The sequence below is a fragment of the Pseudonaja textilis genome, chromosome 1, assembly GCF_049901715.1.
Source record: "Pseudonaja textilis isolate UNSWEBS1 chromosome 1, rPseTex1.2, whole genome shotgun sequence".
NCBI lineage: Eukaryota > Metazoa > Chordata > Lepidosauria > Squamata > Elapidae > Pseudonaja > Pseudonaja textilis.
The window spans coordinates 109,849,158-109,866,586 of record NC_141990.1 but is presented as its reverse complement, the minus strand read 5'-3'; the positions used below and the strand labels follow the sequence as shown (position 1 = coordinate 109,866,586).

General features: G+C 37.9%; 1 protein-coding gene across 1 annotated transcript in view; it reads right to left on the bottom strand.

Moving 5' to 3' along the window:
• The window catches only part of MDN1 (midasin AAA ATPase 1), a 109,698-nt gene that overhangs the window by 12,974 nt on the left and 79,295 nt on the right, over nt 1-17,429 (bottom strand). The window contains exons 76-90 of the mRNA XM_026726729.2: nt 17,098-17,224; nt 16,256-16,361; nt 15,365-15,480; nt 12,159-12,620; nt 11,531-11,760; nt 10,112-10,246; nt 9,761-9,933; nt 9,371-9,532; nt 7,089-7,223; nt 5,960-6,095; nt 4,835-5,004; nt 3,458-3,598; nt 1,865-2,003; nt 689-942; nt 304-468 (exon numbers count right to left, since the gene is read on the bottom strand). Of these exons, the coding sequence (XP_026582514.2) occupies nt 304-468; nt 689-942; nt 1,865-2,003; nt 3,458-3,598; nt 4,835-5,004; nt 5,960-6,095; nt 7,089-7,223; nt 9,371-9,532; nt 9,761-9,933; nt 10,112-10,246; nt 11,531-11,760; nt 12,159-12,620; nt 15,365-15,480; nt 16,256-16,361; nt 17,098-17,224 (2,651 nt within the window). The remainder of the gene's footprint in view (nt 1-303; nt 469-688; nt 943-1,864; nt 2,004-3,457; nt 3,599-4,834; nt 5,005-5,959; nt 6,096-7,088; nt 7,224-9,370; nt 9,533-9,760; nt 9,934-10,111; nt 10,247-11,530; nt 11,761-12,158; nt 12,621-15,364; nt 15,481-16,255; nt 16,362-17,097; nt 17,225-17,429) is intronic.

Genomic DNA, 17,429 nt, shown 5'->3' with positions numbered 1-17,429 from the left:
AAAGTGAACAAAAAAAAAAATTCTGGATATGAGCCAGCCACTAGTTCTTAAAGCAATTACTCAATAAGTTGATAGGATAGAAACAAATCAGAGACATGAAGTGGCTGCTAGGGAAGTTATAAAATTCTCCCTCTACTGCAATTAGGGTTAAGGTTATAATTAGGGTTAAGGTTACAGTGAGATGTGCTGAGGTGAGAGACGGTGATCCAAAGGCACCAGTGAGCTCCCATGGCTAAGGTACATTTGAAGCTGTAATTCCTCCAATACCAGTACATTTTCTTTTCTAAAGTTGCTCCATTTCACCTCTTTTGCCTGATCCTTCTCAGATGCAGTTCCAACCAACTCAACAGCTGTATCGCTCTGCAGATTCTCTTCGCCTGCCTCTCCGTATGCCTCATGTTCCATTCTTTCCACAGCTTCAGGTAACTGTTCCTCGTTTTCAGTATCATTACCAGCTTCATCAATTTTCTGAAGCAATTAAAAAAATGAGTCAGTATTAGCATTAGCTTGGCAAAGTATCAGTAGCTGATATATACCGTACATAACAGAATAGGTTTTAGGCCATAGACAAGCTTTGTTTCATAACAAGTTAGAGAAAAATTCATTTACTGGGATTTTAGACAGGAACTCTCCCTCTCACCCCTCCTTTCTCATACACACAACTTTTATTAATAACAACATGTGAAACCTGAGGACAAAGGCCTTGATCAGTAGTGGAAACGTTCTGTTCGTTCTCTTCAGCTTTTTGCTCTTCTACTGTAGAGTCCTCTTCTTCCCCTGTATTTGCATCAGAATTCTCTGTTCCTTCTTCATTTTTATCTTCAGAAGGATCTTTTTCGACTTGCTCAGAATCCTGTCTATCTTCATCCACATCTTCAGTGTTATCTTCCGTTTCCTTTTCATCTACATCTATCGCCTTCTCTTCAATCTCAAAAGGATTTTCTCCTAGTAGAAAAAGAGATGGAATATAGTTTTTAAAAATCACACACATACAATTGGATAGAATGCCCCAAGCCTCCTAAGTTCCATACATATTATTTGTGGAACTGAATACCTGAAAAGACAAAGGCCACCTAGACACAATTCCCAGACACAAGAGATCAAGGTCCAGGGAACTGAATAAAATGCAAAGCAAGGATGTGCTTTGGATACAAAGATCTGCACAGGGTTGGGGGTATCCATGAAATCATCAATTTCAATTCCTCTCTCCTCTCAATTTCTTCCATAAATAAGTTATTTCTTTTCCTGGAGTTGCATGGTAGCTGCACAGTGCGTATTGCATGGATAGCTCCCATGTGTTCAGAAAGCATCAATTGGGCCAAAAATTGGACACAATGTTTAACCCAAAGACATATTTTCCTGGAATCACATAGCTACTGTATGAAGCTGGGGAAAAGCACAACTTCTCCAAGGAGCCATTGGCAGATATAGCATGAATGCCCATAAGCCCTCTGAAGCACCTTTTTGGCTTCAAATTTGAAAAAGAGTACATTCCTAACTTACCTGCTCCACTCATTCCACAAATGTTCATTGTTCTATCACTTTAAACTATAACATCTTTTGCATCAACTCTTCAAATTACTAAGATAATGGTATTAACCTACATTAAAAGATAATGATCTTTTTACTTCATCAAGCTATGAAAATAGTTGTAGATGCAAACATAACTTGCTGATAGCAATGGAATCCTAATTTTCAACCATTTAAGTTACACAATAGCCAGAAAGTTTTAAACTCTGATGCCAAGTTTATAAGTTGTAGTTTTTGTACCAGGACACAAGTTTTGTAAAATGGTCCCCCTTCACCCCACTAGAGATAACAATGTGTCTGGTACTAAGTATCATTTAGCCATTTCTACTTCTACCTTCTTCTTCTTCTTCGTCTTCCTCATCCATCTCTTCATTTCCAAGATTCAGCTCATGGTCAAGCTCCAGGGCTTCGGCTTCAGGTTGTTTTTCTTGCTTTCCATGGTAAGGATCCACTTCATTCTCATCATATTCACCCTGTAAGGCAGAACACACTATAAGAAGAATGAAGGTGGCAAGCAGAGATGGGAGGCAAAGTTCTTGAGGCTTGAAATTCTATTGAATCTGCTCAAGCAGAAAAATCTCTGAATGCTTTAAGGAAGCTTATCTCCCATTGAAAAAGATATCCTTTCATATCACAGGGTACAATTCTAAATACACATTGATTGTTGTCTTCGTTAATATCTGCTTGTTGGTTTGATTGTGAACTGTGAATAAATCCTTGCTATTGGATGGAACTTTATGATTACTTCATTTAATCCTTTAGGATTACTATATTTATAATATATTTTGGTAAAAGTGAATAACAATAATGATAATAAACACTGTCTGGTCATCAGCTAGATATCTTGCCTTAGTTGCTTTCCCCACTTAGTTAAGAATATTGATTTTGACTATATTTTTTTAATTAAGAAGTTATTAGATTGAATCTGGGTTTAATAATATTATAGAAGCATTCATAATGGAAAGGGAAAATTCTAAAATGGACACCACCCTTTTCATCAAGTGACATACTTCAAATATTTATAATTAAAAAACAAGAAAGGTGGGAATTCTCTAAATACTTATCAAGATTAAGGTGACACATCTTTTGAAAATGATTTGGAAAAGTATTCTGGATGTTGTATGAACACAGCCCTATTCTGCTTCTAATTAAAGCAGCCATCTCCCCCCCCGATTTTTGTGCCAAATTTAAATATACAGTAACTTTAAGAATTGTTTGCAAAAACTGTGTGTGTTCAGCCAACTTAACATGTGTTTTATTTTGTTGTACAGATAGTTAAAAATGAAAACAAACAAAAGGGAGGAAAGAATGGAAAGCTGGAAAAAGAAGAGAAAAGAGTACATTTAGAGATTTAGAAATGAAACAATTGAATAAAGAAACCCGAAAAAAGAGGTGGCTGCTTTAACAACACAGAATTGATGCACGAAAGGTCCAAAGCACAATTAAATTAGCAATGCACACTCCCAGTTAAGAGTACTTTATTGAAACTCTCACATATGGGTTCATACTCTTTCAGCTTCTTAACTACTATCCTCTTCTGCCATTTCCTCTTTTAATTCCCCACTCAATGCACAAAATAAGTAAATCATGCAAAAGGTAAGATATTTATTGGCTAGTTTTGATGGACACTGGTTGTAAAAACTCGTCTTCTCGGAATTCTGTGCATGCATGGCATGTTTTGGAGACAAAGTAATTTACTATTAATTTACAGTAGCCTCTTATTTCTTCTTTAGTGAAGAAACAAGAAGCTGCTATGCATCTCTGCCCTGGAGGCTGTGGGATATACTCATCTGTTCCCAATTATGCTTGTAAAATCTAACTTCGTCTGAACTATGTAACTTCAATTATTTCTACAGTAATATGCATGTTCACAAACACTCTAAAAAAGAACAATAAGCAGTTCAATACGGAGTTGTTAGGCTATTACCTCATCTATTTGTTCATGGATTTTCTCTTTGGCTTCACCGTCACCTCCTTGGTTCTCTTTTTCTTCATCCTTGGGTGATTTCTTCTCATTTTGATTATCAACTCCTATATTGTCATCTTTTGCCACCAATTCGGAATCTCCCTACATAATTAAATATATATATACATATCCATGTTACCACCAGTGTACACATAATTCTCAGGCTAACATTATTCAACTTGTTTTGAAAAACATGGTTACCTCTTTATGAATATAGCTATTAAATTAAAAACAGTTCCCTACTTTTATAGAATGCATGTGTTATGCTTTCTCAACATCATGCAGAGCTAAACTAATAAAATATGCTATCATAGAACAACCTGAACTTTTAAATTAAAATAAAAGTAGATTCATTTACATCACACTCAGACTGTTTTAAAAAGAAAGCTCAGCATATTTTGAAATATTAATGCATACTCCATTCCAAAATAAGCTAAAAAACAGACACATCTATTAAAATAATAAACTGAGTAAGATGTTTTAATTTTTTAAAAAATTACAAATTGTCAAAAGCCTCAAAATCTTTTCCGAGGAAAAAAAAAAGCCCTTCAAAAGTTCCAATACAAGAAATCGACTGATTGGGGTTTACTTTCTATTTTGCTTAGAGAGAAGAGTAACTCTTTGGATGAATCCCGCACACTGAGAGAAGTCAATCATGTGCTGAAGGCATTCACCATCAGGGTAAATGCAACAGAGTCCTCTAGCAGTTCTTGGGAGTGATTAGATATTAACATCAAATATTCTGATAATAAAAGCCGCCATCTCTTTCATTGTCTGATCTCCATATGAAATGAAGTTTTGGCATCCATTGCTATTATTTTTCAGAGAAAAACTCTAATTCATTGTATGAAAAAAAGCACTTCCTTTTATGTGGCCTGAATGAAAAAATAACTTGAAATGAATTGAGTTATATGTAAAGGTAAAGGTTTCTCCCATCCAGTTGTACCTGACTCTAGGGGACGGTGCTCATCTCCGTTTCTTAGTCGAGGGAGTCAGCACTGTCTGAAGGTATTTCTGTGATCATATAACCAGTATGACTATACGCTGAGGCAGCTGGAATGCTGTTACCTACCCACTGAAGTGGTACCTAGTTATCTACTTGTATTTGCATGCTTTCGAACTGCTAGGTGTGCAGGAACTGGGGCAAATAATGAGCTCACCCTGTTCCGTAGCACTTGGGTCTCGAACCTGGGCTGTCAGCTCTTCAGCTGAGAAGTTTAACATCTTTAACTGCTAATCCATCATGCCCCTTTTCTATGTACTCTCATGCATTTTACATAATTAATCAATGGTGCAACCATTCACTCCTTCAAACATTATATTCATTTAAAATTTTACCTCATCCATCCCTGGTCCAGTTTCTGTTTTCCCATCTTCATCTTCATCCTCTTCTTCTTCCTCATCATCATCTCCCCAAAGCCTCTCGTCCAATTTGTCAGCATCTCCATCTCCAAGATTTCCCATCTGCTTATCCAAGTCTTCATCTTCATCAGACTTATCATCCTCTTCTATACAACATAACATAAATAAAGCTCAATGTAAATCTTCAAAGAAAGAACTCCCATAATCGTAAAGATCAAGCACTCTGCGTCTGCAGACAGACTGAAGCTCAATAGGAGAACATATACTTTCCAGGTCACTAAATGGGCTAATGGTTTAACTTGATATATAGGTAATTTCTTGTATATAAAGTACATTTATACTGGGATATGTGAAAGTTCTCAACCCCTGGGCAAAAAGAACTTCTACAGCAATGGGAATATTTACCCTTTTTAGCCGGTATACATGAAACAGAGAGTTAAGATTAAAAAAATTTAAATGTATAGTTCTTTAAAGTATTGATAAAATACTAAAAACCTTATTCTTTATTTCTGGTTGTGTCATACTACCTACAGTAAGTGACTCATAATATATTGCTAGATAGGATTATAAACACTGCACTAAACAGGTCTTCCAGTGAAAACTGTTGATTTTTAATTAGAACAGCTACTAAATACCCAACATCTTCTTTCTTAAATACTTGAGAAAGACCAACAATATTGCCATTTTTGTGTAAAAACCATGACATGTGGACTTCAAAATCCTGCTGAAGTCCTCGTCCTCCTGGTCTGAAAATCTTTATTCCAAGTATACAAAGAGATCAACAAGAAGGAAAGGAAGGCTCTGTTTGGAGCTTAGATTTGATTAATTTTGTCACTGAGGGTCACATTTTAAGTTAATTCTGCATAAGACCATTTGGTTCTATCAAGTTCCAACTTCAGTAAGAAAAAAAAAACCAAAAGTGCTTCAGTGTTACCAAAAGATTTTCCTAATAACATTACACAGGAATGGAAAGTCTGCCTATCAGTATGTTTTATTAAATTCAAAGTAAAAGTTATTAAACCTCAGTATCAGTTCCCAATTGTGCAATGAATTCTGGAGTTACTGTACATTAGGTCAGAAACATGGGAAATATACACATACCTTCTTTTTCTTGCTCTCCATCATATGTTTTCCCTTCAAAATCTTCAGACATTTCAATTGCATTATCCTCTCCCTCAATATCTGGTTTAGAATCTGGATCTTCCTTTTCCTGACCTTTTTGGTAAGTATCTTCTACCTGGAATATTTAATCAAGCTTTGTTTTAATGGGGTGCCTTCTTTAAAGTAGCATGTATTCTCCTTGCTCCCTCCTCAACTTTCAGCAAGATAATTTTAGCATTCCTTCTCCCCTCAAGAATGCCATAATTTCCTGATATTTTATGGTATATTTCCTAAAAACTGAAGTAGATTATTAAAAGGAATGAAGGGACTGAAATAACTTTAAAACCCAGTAAATGAACGAACAAAAATAATGCAGGGATTCCTATATTACTCCATACATTAACTGTTCCTTAACATTCCATGTGTTAATCTTTCCTGCACAAATAGAACAGAACTTTGTGTTGTGCCTTAACAAATACACAAATTTCAGTTGCTTTATTCCAAACTAGAAAAATCATTCCGGGCAGAGGTGGTTTGATGGTGGCTGGTATGGGAAAAAAAGCCAAGGATGTCACTTGCTATGACTAAGGAGAAGCAGGTTAACTGTTGGCATATGCCATGCTGGAAGCCTGACTGATCCTGCCAAGACTATCACCATAAAGAATAATGACCTAGGTCAGGATATCAGTAGTAGCAGGGGCTGAGGAAAGGGATGGCACTGGGAAGATTAAGGGGGCAGCAAGCCGTGGGCATGCCAGGCTGATTTTTTTGCAGAAATGATTGAGGAAAAGGACTGAGAGAAATGCTTGGAAGATTGAGGGAGTGTGGGCTAGTTGAGATATCCTGTGCTGGGATACCTCTGATGCTAGTGGCCTTGCCTTAATTACCCCAGAAAATTATTCTGAGATTGTGTTGGATGTTGTAGTATGAAAAACTTGGGACCAACTCAAATGTTCCAGATTTTGTTTCTGCTGAACTTTGACATGTTTTCCATTTTGTGTACATCCTTATGCAATGTTGTTTGTTCACCACCAAAAAGTATAAGTGCTTTTCCATGTTTCCCATAAATACTAAAACCTTAGCATTCATTTGCTTTGTATAGACTATAAACAGACATTTCAAACCTTACCTGGTCTTCATTTTCTATCTTGTCACTAACATCCTTTTTCCCTTCCCCTTCTCCAATGCCACCATCTTCATAATCATGGAATTCTGTTCCTCCTTCTCCTCCATCCTCAATAATTTCTTTTGGTAAACAAAACCCCTAATAATAAAAAGCACTCAGTTAAACCAAGGATAGCAGTCATTAAAATGAACACTGAGTTTCACCATTTTAAGGTTTCTTCTGCTTGGCGTCAAAGTTTTTGTAAGCTTTCTTCCAAGGACAGAAAATTCTACTTCAGCAAAAATCCATTAAGGGTCAGTTACTTATTAACATGTAAATTAATTGTCATATAACTGGGTTGTTCACCCAAAAGTTCCTAAAGAACTTATGTCAAATTGCTTCCCTCCTAGAAAAATAGTCTTTTTTTTATTCATATCAGAATCAGAATATTAAAAGAAAGTCAAAATGATATCACTTTTCTTTTAAAAATGTAGACAGTCCACTTAATATTTCTTCTAGGCAAATTGCCTAGAAGGAAATGACAATCAAAATTTAAGAAACAACTAGGAGTGCAGGAGAACAAGATTTGCTCAAGCATGACTCTAATTCAGGGGTCTCAAACACAACTGACCTGGGGGCCGCAGGAGGCAGAGTCTGGGTGAGGCTGGGCTGCATAATATTATACTTTATATTTATATTATACACTAATATTATACTTTCATATCACGGTGGGGGCCACAGGATATCGTATCGTCCTGCAGGCCGCAATTGGCCCGCGGGCTGCGAGAATGAGACTTCTGCTCTAATTGTTTAAATACAGCGCATCAATAGTGGAGAGTAAGTGGGCAATTTTCTCACTGGAAAGAAGTAGAATCTTCTCAAAGATCTCTTTTGTAGCCAGTGATATTTAATTTGTTTATAAATGATCTTAACTTAGGAATAAATAGTCAGGTAGCCAAACTGTGGATAATACTAAACTATTCAGAATAGTAAAAGCTAAAACTGATTATGAACAATATTTTTAAAGTGAGTAAATTGTCAATCAAAGAGCAATGCTAAATATGTGTAAAGTGATGTACATTCAAACAATCAGTTCTTGTCCTTCCATTTCATATCTACAGTGTTGGGGTCCAAGCTGCCTGCAACTGATCAGGAAACAAAGCCTGAGGTCACAGTGCACAACAGAATAAAAATGTTGATTAAGCTGCTAATAGAAGGGAACTTCTATGTTAGAAATGATTAGAAATTACTTGAAAATAATATCGCTATACAAATCTATGGCACTTCCACATCTGGAATAGCATGTACAATTCCGGTTGCCATACTTAAAGGATATAGGAAAGCTGAAAAAATTGCCGCCAAAATGATCAGGAGTTCAAACACTTCCCTGTGAGAAAAGGCAAGAATACCATATACACTTTAACCCCGTGATGGCGAACCTATGCCACGTGTGCCAGAACTGGCATGCAGAGTCATCTCTCTGGGCATGCCAGCTGTTACCTGTTGCTATTCCGGGTTCCTGGTCTTTGTGTGTGCGGAAGTTCTGGAAACTGAAAGAGCAGCTCCCCGGCGTGCATGCAAGCACTGGCCAGCTGGCCTTCGCACATGTGGGAGTGCCGGAAACTAGAAGAGCAGCTCATGCACACAGGAGGCCAGAAACTGGAAGAGCAGCTCCCTGGTGTGCATGCGCATGCTAACCAGCTGGTCTTCGCATGCGCATGTGTGTTAGAAACTGGAAGACCAGATGGCTGATGCACATGTGCATGCCAGGAAGCTGAACTTCCAGTATCCAGTGCTCCCACGTGTGATGTCTGGGAGCTGTTTTTTTTTTGTTTCCGGCGTGCACATGCGCATGCTCCCGTTTCGGTACTTGGTGCCGAAAAGGTTCACCACTGTTTTAGCCTATTACAAAAAAATGATGGAGATAGGACATAATTGTGGTACATATAATCTTGCGTGATATGCCAAAAATGAGAGGAAGGTGAGGATCTTAGCTTTATCTACATACATCTGACAGAAACTGGTCCAATTTTATCCGGTATTTCTATCACTGAGAATGGATAAAATCTGGGCCATTCAGTTCTAGTCCAAGAGCTTACTAGTTAATATTCTGAAAAGTCTGCTAAGCCTATACTAGAAAACTAATACGATATGCAACAATAAAGGCTACTCCATTTCAAAGGCCATGTTTTAACTTCAGAAAAAAACAGTAGAAAGTAAAAATCTTTGTTTCTTTTTCCTTTGGAAAATGAAAGGCAACTAATAAATGTAGATTCTCACAATGACATTCACTTTCCACTTCTTACCTTTTGTGCAATTTCTGTAAATATGTTTGACAAGACAAAAAGCAATTTTGCAGTACTCCTATGTGTAGCCAAGGAAACCGTGAGGTAGAAAAGGACAATACTGGAATATTTGCAAAGAATTGGCATTAGGCGTACCAGCAAGTGGCAGGCCTGATTAAAAAGCTGAAAAAAGAAAAAGAAAAATAATGTCCATTAATTATGGAAAATATTTTAAGTGTCTACATATTCTTTCTCCAGGATTGGTTTCACTGTTTGTAGTATTTATAAGCAATTTCAGAAAAATATTTTTATTCTTACATGCTACTGAGTATTTGAGGCAAGATGAAGAAACAATTTTTACATTATGTTTAATATCTTTCCCTGAGATACAATTCAGCTGAAAAATATTACCTTGCATTTGTATGCAGTGTAATCCTCGCCATAAGATTTCAATTGCTCCAGGAGTTCAGAAATGACTGAAATTATTTTTTGTATATGCAAAGAATTCACATCGGAACAAATTTCTTCATCTAAGAATTTAGTTAAATGCCCTCTCTGGAGCCCATCAACCGAAGATTCTTCCCCTGGAACAAGAATTATAAAAAGCAATGATCAAAAATGCATTCCAATTGAATATGCCCTATACATTGTTGGTTCTCATTTTTTAAAATTACTGTGCTACGGAAGTGTCATATACAGCAAGAAAAATGCATTTGACATAACAGTTGCTTTCAGAACAAGTGAAAGAATGTTCAGTCTTACCATCTTCTTTTGGGAATATCTCTTCGTCTTTTCTTCTTTCAACCAAACACTGGACAGAACTCAAGATAACGTGGATTGCAAGTTCTATTTGTTTTGAAAAGTGTTCTACAAATCCATCATCTGATGTTTCCTCATCTATAGAAATATCATTGAAAAATTAAATGGAAAAGGCTTTTAGTTTTACAATGGAGAGATGAATAGATGGATGGATAAATGTGTGTACAATTCAGCTTCCATAGTTTCTACCTATCTATTTACTTAAATAAATGCTATTGCCCTAATTTTCTCCCTATTTGAGTATCTGAGGTATCAAAATTCTCCCTCCATTAGAATTGGGATCAATACATTATAGAGAAAGTTGTTGGTTGTTCTTCGGAATTAAATCAGAGATCCCCTTTCAGGGCTCTAATATAGAAGCGACTGGAAGTGAAGTCAATAATTTCATTATTTCAAATACAATTTCTGCACATACAGGTAATCCTCAACTTACTTGAGCCCAAAATTTCTATGGTTATGTGAGACATTTGTTAAGTGAGCTTTGCTACATTTTATGACCTCTTCTGCCTCAGTTGTTAGGGAATCATTGCAGTTGATTAGCTAGAAACATGGTTATTAAGTGAATCTGGCTTCTCCATTGACTTTGTCAGAAGGTTGCAAAAGTGACCCTGTGACACAGCAAAAGTTATAAATAAAAACCAGTTACCAAGCATCTGAATTCTGATCACATGATCATGGGGATGTTTCAAAGGTCACAACTGTAAAAAAAAAGGTCATTAAGTCCTTTTTTTCCAGTGCCGTTGTAACTTTGAACCGTCACTAAATGAACTATTGTAAGTCAAGGACCTCCTCTAGTTCAAAGTTTAATGACTTAGGAACCATATAGCCCCCTTTCAGCCTCACAGTAAGCTAAAAGTAGCCTGAGGGAGCCGAACCTTCCCTAAGCCCTAAATCTTACTCATACAATTCTATTATAATCTCTCTCAGGATGAGAAAACCCCATAAGCCTCCCTGATACATTTGTGACCTCAAAGGTAATCCTAGAAGAGCCAAGAGAAAATCAATACAGCCAGTAAGCTTGTCTTCAATTTTTAGGTTGATTCCCTTTTTTATTTTGCTTTCCAGAAGGTCCATTACTCAAACAATCTGCTTCCAAATATAAATAGTCCTCGACTTATGACCGCAACTGAGCCCCAAATTTCTGTTATGTCCTAGATCCCAGCCCCTTAAAAACTATACTTTCACTTTCAAAAAGCTCATTTCTAGAAAGAAGAATTGTGACCACCGGATATCAAGCATAAAGAAATGCTTAGGAACATAAAAAGTAATGATGTAGTTAATCCTGCAGGCAAACAGAGAATGATATTAAATCAATAAAGCCCCTGCATTATTGAACAGGAGGAGGAAAGAGAATCATTTTACCTTCACAGTGTGAAATTGAACTGAAGAGCTGTGTCTTCCAGATAGCAAAATCATCTACACTGCTATTAATTTCTCCTTGGATATATATGAGACTCCTGATTAACGCCATCTGTGATCCAATTTGATTGACCTGAGAATCAGGTGGTGAAAACAACAGCTCAATATCTTGCAGCTGGGTTGAAACTTTCAGCAAACAATCCACTCCTGAAGAGCACACTTCAAAGCTTCTCCTGAGGAAAAAAAACATTGAAAGGGAGATTTGAAATGGAATAAAAACTGCATGAATAAACATGGAATGGTTTCTGTTGCACTTATGGGTGACTTGGCATGAGAAATACCATACATACATATACACATTTACAGTAGTAAAACAGGCCAGATCTAAGCACCTTGCGAGTCAGATCCGGCCTGTGGGTCTTGAGTTTGACACCCCTGAGCTAGGCTATCAGCTTCCATAGTACTGAATACCTCTCTGACATATGATGGACTCTGATTATAAGAGCGGTTTAGTTTTCCTATGGGTACAACCTCTAGAAAAGGTATAATCCTACTGAGGCTGCTACATGCAGCTTGCAAACAAATGCAACCCCCCTTTTTGTCCCAGTATGATAGGATGCATCTCACTTACCAAGAATGGAAGAGTGTCTCAGAAGACACCTGTCTTATTCTGTCCACGTCTGATTTTACTGTCTTCACCTCTACTAGCATCTCTTTCACCTTGGAAGCCAGCTGCTGATATAGCGTATCCTGCTTTCGCATCCTGCATGCAGCAGGCAGCTGTTCTGGACTCACTGGTGTGAGATACTGTAGGTCTGATGGATCCAGTTCTGGAAGTGACTTTAGAATAGTAGAAGAATTCAATTCTACCCCTTCCAATTTTATTTCTGTCCGAGGGGTGTTCAAAGTTTGGTCTTCTGGACAGCACTCTATAAACCAAGACAGCTGTTCTAGAAGCACTACACACTGCATGGAAAGATACTGCAGTCTGTCAGTCCACTGCTGAACACCTTCTTGAGGAGGGAAAACCACTTCGTATTCACTCCCAGGAGACAGTCTGGCATCAATCTCTTGTATACAGCTTAGCTGATTCCTGTTCAAGACATTCATGTAAGTAACAGATTTATTTTTAATTAAAATTCAATCATTACAATTCGGTAATAAAATGCTAAAATGCCAGTATTTTAGTCCTTATTAGATGTGGACATAGAGCTTTTCCCTACATGTTTTGTTTTTTCTACGTCAATTATCTACTTGATTTCTCACCATCCTGTAAGAAAGCTATTTTTCTTCTGAATTTCTTTTCCAAGACACCCAGGAAGCCTGTGGATTTGTCTATTCAAGCTTTTCTCAATTTGTACCTTCAACCGAGAAAGCAGGGAAGTGTCGTATTCTCATTACAGACTGAGGAAAGCCTGAATAATGATGGGGATAATAATGGCAACCTCAGGTGAGCAATACTGTCCCCAAAGAATGACAACCTCATTTCTGTTCAATTTTCTTTAGCCTGGCTTACAGTGGGGAAAAAAAGAAAAGCCTGCTATGAAAAATATATATATATTTGAAATTAGACCAATTCAGTAATTATTTTAAGTAACTCCTAAGTGTGAAAAAATCAAATCTTTCAAAAACTGAAAGATGTATTTGGGTGCCCCATGAATAAAATTAATGATTTAATTGGGCTTAGAGATGGGACATGCATAACTATATGATTTACCAATTAAGCAATTACATTTTAAATTTCTGCATCACAAAACTCTGTGGTACTTCCTAATCACCTAATGAGGTTTCCTCAGACAGAATGGGAATGCTGTCAAACTTTGCTCCCACTTTGGGCTGAGTTACAGCTTGGGTAAAATGGTGAGCAAAGCCCAGGGTGAGCTTTAAACACCCTCCACAGTAATCTCAGCAACCTGATATTTTTAAAAAAATATCACCTGATCATTCAGGCCCTTGGCAACTGGTACCATTTGCAACAGCTTCTGACAAGCATATCAGTGGAGAAGTCAGCAGGAAGTTGTAAGTGGTGGTCATGTGATGTTGTGCTTAATGATTGCAGGTGATTTCCTTAAGTCTGTTGCTGGAACTGACACTATAAGCTGGCACAATCATGTGATGTTGCACTTTATGACCATGTAGCTTAGCAGCATAATAGCTGGTCTCTCCAGTTGTTAAGTGAAAACTACCTGTACATAGTTCTTAATCTGAATGAATAAGTTTGGAATATACACTGCTCAAAAAAATAAATAAAGGGAACACTTAAACAACACAATGTAACTCCAAGTCAATCATACTTCTGTGAAATCAAACTGTCCACTTAGGTAGCAACACTGATTGACAATCAATTTCACATGCTGTTGTGCAAATGGAATAGACAACAGGTGGAAAGCATAGGCAGTTAGCAAGACATCCCCAATAAAGGAGTGGTTCTGCAGGTGATGACCACTTCTCAGTTCCTATGCTTTCTGGCTGATGATTTGGTCACTTTTGAATGCTGGAGGTGCTGTCACTCTAGTGGTAGCATGAGACGGAGTCTAGAACCCACACAAGTGGCTCAGGTAGTGCAGCTCATCCAGGATGGCACATCAATGCGAGTTGTGGCAAGAAGGTTTGCTGTGTCTGTCAGCGTAGTGTCCAAAGCATGGAGGCGCTACCAGGAGACAGGCCAGTAAATCAGGAGACGTGGAGGCCATAGGAGGGCAACAACGCAGCATCAAGACCACTACCTCCGCCTTTGTGCAAGGAGGGACAGGAGGAGCACTGCCAGAGTCCTGAAAAATGACCTCCAGTGGGCCATAAATGTGCATGTGACTGCTCAAACTGTCAGAAGCAAACTCCATGAGAGTGGTATGAGGGCCCAACCTCCACAGGTGGGGGTTGTGCTTACAGCCCAACACCATGCAGGATGTTTGGCATTTGCCAGAGAACACCAAGATTGGCAAATTCGCCACTGGCGCCCTGTGCTCTTCACAGATGAAAGCAGGTTCACACTGAGCACACGTGACAGACATGACAAGGTCTGGAGGCGCCATAGAGAACATTCTGCTGCCTGCAACATCCTCCAGCATGACCGGTTTGGCAGTGGGTCAGTAATGATGTGGGGTGACATTTCTTTAGGGGGCCGCACAGCCCTCCATGTGCTCGCCAGAGGTAGCCTGACTGCCATTAGGTACCGAGATGAGATCCTCAGACCCCTTGTGAGACCATATGCTGGTGCGGTTGGCCCTGGGTTTCTCCTAATGCAAGACAATGCTAGACCTCATGTGGCTGGAGTGTGTCAGCAATTCCTGCAAGACTAAGGCATTGATGCTATGGGCTGGCCCGCCCGTTCCCCAGACTTGAATCCAACTGAGCACATCTGGGACATCATGTCTCCCTCCACCCACCAACGCCACATTGCACCACAGACTGTCCAGGAGTTGGGGGATGCTTTCATCCAGATGTGGGAGGAGATCCCTCAGGAGACCATCCGCCACTTCATTAGGAGCATGCCCAGGCATTGTAGGGAGGTCATACAGGCACGTGGAGGCCACGCACTACTGAGCCTCATTTTGACTTGTTTTAAGGACATTACATCAAAGTTGGATCAGCCTGTAGTGTTTTTTCCCACTTTAATTTTGAATGTAACTCCAAATCCAGACCTCCATGGGTTGCTAAATTTGATTTCCATTGATAATTTTTGTGTGATTTTGTTGTCAGCACATTCAACTATGTCATGAACAAAGTATTTAATAAGAATATTTCATTCATTCAGATCTAGGATGTCTTATTTTTGTGTTCCCTTTATTTTTTTGAGCAGTGTATATATATATATAGAGAAAAATAAAAAGACAATACCTCAGGAAAACCCACTGTTCTGTCAAAGCAACGAGAGACTTCCTCTGTTTGACAAGCATCTTCATGAGGTGCGCAGTGAATCCTTTACATCGCTCAACAGTACTTACTCCAATCTCCTACAGAAAAAGATAGCAACTCTCATCCTTCTGTTAATCAAAACAAGTTCCTTTAATGATAGCTGTAAAATGTTTGGAGTTATAGGCTACACAGTCAATTAGTTAGACATGATTTTGCACATTGTTTTTAATTCCTTCAGGTTTTTTTGAAATATGCATAAAATTATATTGCAAATTTATTCCATACCTAAATTAGTGTGACTAAATTAAGCATTCTGAATACATAGAGTTTATTATTAAATGCAGCCAAGCGCTAAAGATAAGTAATGAAATGGTATATAGTTATCCAACTTCATTTCTTCATTTAATTGCCACATAGCTTCACAATATTTTTGTCTCTATGGTGCCCTCTAATATGTTAACTTGTAACATTCAATGTCCTCAGTCAATAGTGGTCAAGGGCTGGCGATGATGGTACTCATAGCCCAAAACACCTAGATTTTGCCCTACAGGGGAAGACTAGACTACAACTGAAGGACAAACACTCCTACTGAAGAATTAAAAAGAAGTAAAATGTCTGGTTTTGCTTGCTTTATTTATTACTTTTTACCTCTCCATTTTCCTTGGTGAGTTCAAGGTGATGCACATGGGAAATATCTCTCATTTTATCCAAAGCAACTAGTCTGTAAGGTAGGTTGCACTGAGAGAAAGTGACTGACCCTAAGTCACTCAGTCAGCTTTATGGACAAGGTAAGTTTGAAGAAAGAAACCTCCTATCTCCAGGGCCCAAGCCTAACACCAAAACAAGTATATTACATTGGCTCTGGGGATTTACCTTTGAAGGTGCTAATAATGCTGTCTGAAGCCTACAGTGATGTGCAAGAGACCGATAGAAGTATTTCTGGCATCCATCCCAGGACAAAGAGATTTGAGAGAGTAACCTGAAAAGCAAAACAGTTTGAATCCCTTAAGACAGAGGTATCCAAACTTTGGTTGAAGCCCACATGGGGTTGTAGAAAACTTACATAGAGTCACAGCTTTTTTAACCCTATAAGGCTTGAGAAGGCAAACTGATAAGCAAGCCAAAAGTGAATTTTGACTGAAGAACAGATCTATGGGCCTAGACTGCTGCTAAAATCATCTTCCCATCATAGAAATGTTTATTCATAAAAGGAGCCACACAAACTCATTTATCTTTTGAACAGTATGTGAGATTATAACAAATCCCTGCCCTAATAGAAAAAGGCAGAACACTTCAAAGTCTTCATATGATAGCATATAGTAACATAAAATCTACAGCTTGCAAATTCTTGATCAACAATTGATTGTATAGTTTAGTTGGATAACTGATCTTTATTGGCTTTCCCTGTTATATATTACATCCAGTAAATCTTATTACAGTTTTGGCTCAAGTGTTTGAGCAAAGAGCAGGGAGAAGATCTCTGATCTGAAGCAGAAACAAAGGCCAAAGATCCGCACCTTTGATATTATTATTGGCTAAAGTAAAAATAATCCCATAAAGAGAAAACAATAGGATATTCATCATGCTTAATCTGATTCTAAAATAACTGAATCAATTATCTCAGACTAGATTTCAAAAATCCAAGAAAATATTTTTGCCACTCTTTCTGACATCAAGACATGAAGATTATAGTACAGAACTAAAGTAATACATACGTTGCATCCAATTTATGTGTGCGGTTAACTAAAGCCAATGCTCTGTTTAAATCCAATGGATGAAGGAAAAGCATATTTTGCGAACTTTTGGAACGAGACCAAGTCAGGCCTTTGCGATACGATAATCCTAGAAAGATATTTATTTATTAGATTTTTATTCCACCTTTATTGTTTTTATAAATAATTCAAAGCAATGAATATACCAATACTCCTTCCTCTTCCTATTTTCCTCACAATACTGTAAGAGTCTTGTGAGGTGGATTGGGCTAAGGGAGAATGATCTGCCCAAGGTCACCTAATTGGCTTTCATGACTAAAGCATGACTAGAATTC